Source organism: Propithecus coquereli, unplaced genomic scaffold (genome assembly GCF_000956105.1).
Source record: "Propithecus coquereli isolate 6110/MARCELLA unplaced genomic scaffold, Pcoq_1.0 Scaffold12, whole genome shotgun sequence".
NCBI classification, from domain to species: domain Eukaryota; kingdom Metazoa; phylum Chordata; class Mammalia; order Primates; family Indriidae; genus Propithecus; species Propithecus coquereli.
Window position 1 is genome coordinate 3406107 of NW_012136080.1, and position 3355 is coordinate 3409461.

The 3355-nt window shown below is 47.2% G+C and overlaps 1 protein-coding gene across 1 annotated transcript in view; it reads right to left on the minus strand.

Moving 5' to 3' along the window:
* Nucleotides 1-2313, minus strand: part of KCNH8 (potassium channel, voltage gated eag related subfamily H, member 8) — a 458661-nt gene extending 456348 nt beyond the window's left edge. Inside the window, exon 1 of the mRNA XM_012663182.1 lies at nucleotides 2238-2313. Within this exon, the coding sequence (XP_012518636.1) occupies nucleotides 2238-2313 (76 nt within the window). The remainder of the gene's footprint in view (nucleotides 1-2237) is intronic.
* Nucleotides 2314-3355: the final 1042 nt, after the last annotated feature.

Consider the following 3355-nt stretch of genomic DNA (forward strand, 5'->3'; position numbering starts at 1 on the left):
TTTCTTTAAGATTTCAGATTATTCAAGTCATCCTATAATTCAAAAATGAGAAGAGAAGAAAAGAAAATGAGAAAATAAAACCCTCTTTCATTGAGTGAAGTTTTTTGGGAGGACAGGTATTCATTAAACATTGTAAACAAAACCTTGCCAAAGTCAACCTTTATGTTACTTATCACCTGGAAATTTGCTTCACTGATTGCCAGACTTCATGCAAACTAGTTCCCTCCAGGAATCCCACAGACCCTGTGGAGCACACACTAAGCATGGTCTCCAACAGAGTTTTAGAATTTTTATTATTCCAAATGCTGGTAAGTGATCATGGTCTTCTCAAATAAGGATTTAAAATTTCCAACCTTCTATTTTTTGACATTAATGTGTAGCTAAAATAGAAAAAGAGCTATCTGCAAGTACACCCATCCCTTCCTACATGCCCTCCTGTTATAGTGAGAATCAGAAAGTGGCCAAGATATTCTCATACTGAGGATCGAAAGCCCCTCTCATTAGCAATTGATATCTAAATGTATCACTGTAGTAATTCCCAGGGCTGTGCGGGGATGATTCACTATACATTGCACTCCATTAAACTTTAAATGACAAAGAGATAGGCAACTATCATTTTCCAATTACCTCATTTTCAATAGATGCATTCAGGATCAATGTTTAGAGCCTTTTAGTTTGAGATGTTCATTTCAAGAACAAACATTCACATGAACTGATCCAGTCCCTCAGGTAAAGTAGTACCCACAATCATGCATGGTTAAAGGCAACAGTGGTGGTTTTGTGTGGTGCTTGGGTGGTGGTGGTAGTGGCAATGGCAGGGGCTTGAAGCTTTCCTATACTATTTTTCTTATTTTTATCTAAAGAAGACAGATATCTAACAGCATCACACTTCACTCATACTGTCTGACACATCTAAAATATAAAAGAAGAAAGAATAGCTAAACTTAAAGATAAAAACGCTGAAAGAAGTGACCAAATATCCACACCAACTACTATAATTCGGCTAGATGTCAAAAATTAAAATTGAACAAAAGCAAAGTAAGTGCTTCATTTCTCTTTCATATAAACTTTTCCAATTATTCCTGAAGTAGGGTGCTTCCCACCCTAATAAGAGTGTGTATGTAGACTACTGGAGTGGAAATGGAATTAGAAGTGCTCTCTCATATCAGCTCCAAGAAATACACAACCAAAGTAAAAACAGTGACGCTGGAACACTGGCTTTTAAGGTAACTGGGTTTCTGTGGGTCTTGTAAAACACAAAAAAGGAACATGGGGCACAGAAGCAGCATAAGCTAGAAGGGTGGTGTGGATATTCATAGTGAAACCAACAGAGAACATTTGTTAGGGGTGGCAGTACAGACTCCTAACTGCAGGGCTAAAGCCTACTGGAAGGATCCACAGGGTCAAGCAAAGAGTCTGAAAAGCCTGGAAAGGAGTGGGGACCTGACCGTGGTCCTGAAAGACGGCAACTTGCAGATGATTTCCAACGGCCTCCTAGTATCCACACAACACCATGTCTTTTTTTCCACTGTAGCTTAAACGAGTCTTCAATACGAGTCCAGTATTTGTCCTCAAAAAAGTCAAAACTTTCTTTTATGATCATATCAGTCTTTATAATGCCCAGTTTGTCTTTCACAAACAGCCTCCTTGAGGGTTAGGCTAATTTCAGGAATAAAAGGTATGCCGTTCTAGCTCAAAAGCAGGAATCAAACTCACGACACTTAAAATTGTACAGAAAGCTTACACTTGGCAATCCTGATTCTAGCTTGCGTTTCTTAAACTCGGATGGGAAATCATAACTATCCGAAACACTTCACGAAATGAAGCTCCATGAAAGAACACTCCAAACTCTCCGTATAATCTAGGAAGCCTTGAAACTCTGCAAGGGTAAGGTCCACGAATAGCCCCATTTTCACCTCATAAGATTACAACCCATTTCCTAAAGATATACAAAAATATAGATCCCACAGTGAACACAGGCGTCAGTCTTTCTTCAGGCTGTTTCCCAGCCCTTACAAAGCCAAGAATCAAGAAAGCCAACTACTACACCAATCCCAAGTGTTAGTACTACACCAAACCATGGAAGAAAAAAATTTCTCCGCACAAAAGACACCTTGGCAAGAACAGAAGGTAATTCACTCTGCTGGTGAAAAAAGGAAGGTTGGGGCAAAAGTAATGCATATGAGAAAAATCTTTCTCAGAAAAGACCATTCAACTCATCCAAGTGTAAGACTTACGTGTTCCGTCAAAACGGGTAGCGATGGTGTCGAGGAAGGTGTTCTGCGGCGCCAGCAATCCTTTCATAACCGGCATTTTTCCAGCGTGGTGTCGGATTCTCCATCAAAGTTTGTCCGGAAGGATGGTTCCAGAGGAAAGTGCCAAGAAGGGAGAAGGGGAACGTGATGACGGCAGGGGAGGGGGGCCTGGCGTGGCGACGGGGCCGATCGAGGGAGGAGGAGGGTGGAAAGAGAGAGGGAGCGAGTTCCAGCCGCCGCTGCTGTGGCAGGAGCAGCCCAGAGGGCGCTTCCCGAGCCCGCCCCGCACCTCCGGCCTCAGCCGGGCGCAGGCTCCCTGTCCCGCCCCCTCCTCCGCCGCCAGCTACCGAACCCCCCACCGGCCCTCCGCTGTCGACAGTGCCCGCCAGGCGCCGCCCCGGGGCTCCTCGCCCCCACTTCGCCCGCCCGGAAAGAGCTCGCGGTGGCCCGGGGCGCCGCGCCCTGACCTGTCTCTGGGGTCGTGGAGCACGGCTCTGGGAGCTGGGCGAGGCGCGGTGGCGTGGAGCCTCCGGGTCTCCCAGGGGCGCCGGGAAATACGAGAGAGCGCGACTCGCACCCCCAAGAGCCAGTGAACAAAGACCCCTTTGTTCCCGCTGCGTCCCACTCCCGGGAGACTGGAGTCCCGTGGGTGTGGTATTGGAGAAGGGGAGGAGAAAGGTCGGGGCAGGTAGCCGGCCTCTGCCTAGAACTCGGGAGGGGGGAGGCCCCCGTGGTGTCCAAGGGAGCAGAGGCTGCCAGCAACCCCGGGGGAGGTGTCCCCCTTCCGGTGCACCTGCCAGCGCGAGTGCACTCGTCGACAGCAGGGCAGCCTCGAGTAGGTGTGTGGCCCCCTCCCCAGTCACCAGGGTCATTTAGCCCCGGGAACCGGCCCAAAGTGCTTGGGTTTTCCACTTTTCCTTCCTGGGTTCCCAAAACGGGTGCTTCAATCTTCCTCCCCAAATTGCCAATGGCCTCCCCAAGCCATCCCAAACTAAAGAAATAATACCCTTTTAAGTGGACAATGGGTGGTTTCCCACCCTCTGGTAAAATGTGAATAAAGCATTTCTAGAAACCTTTGCTATTTTTATTAATTCGCAAAA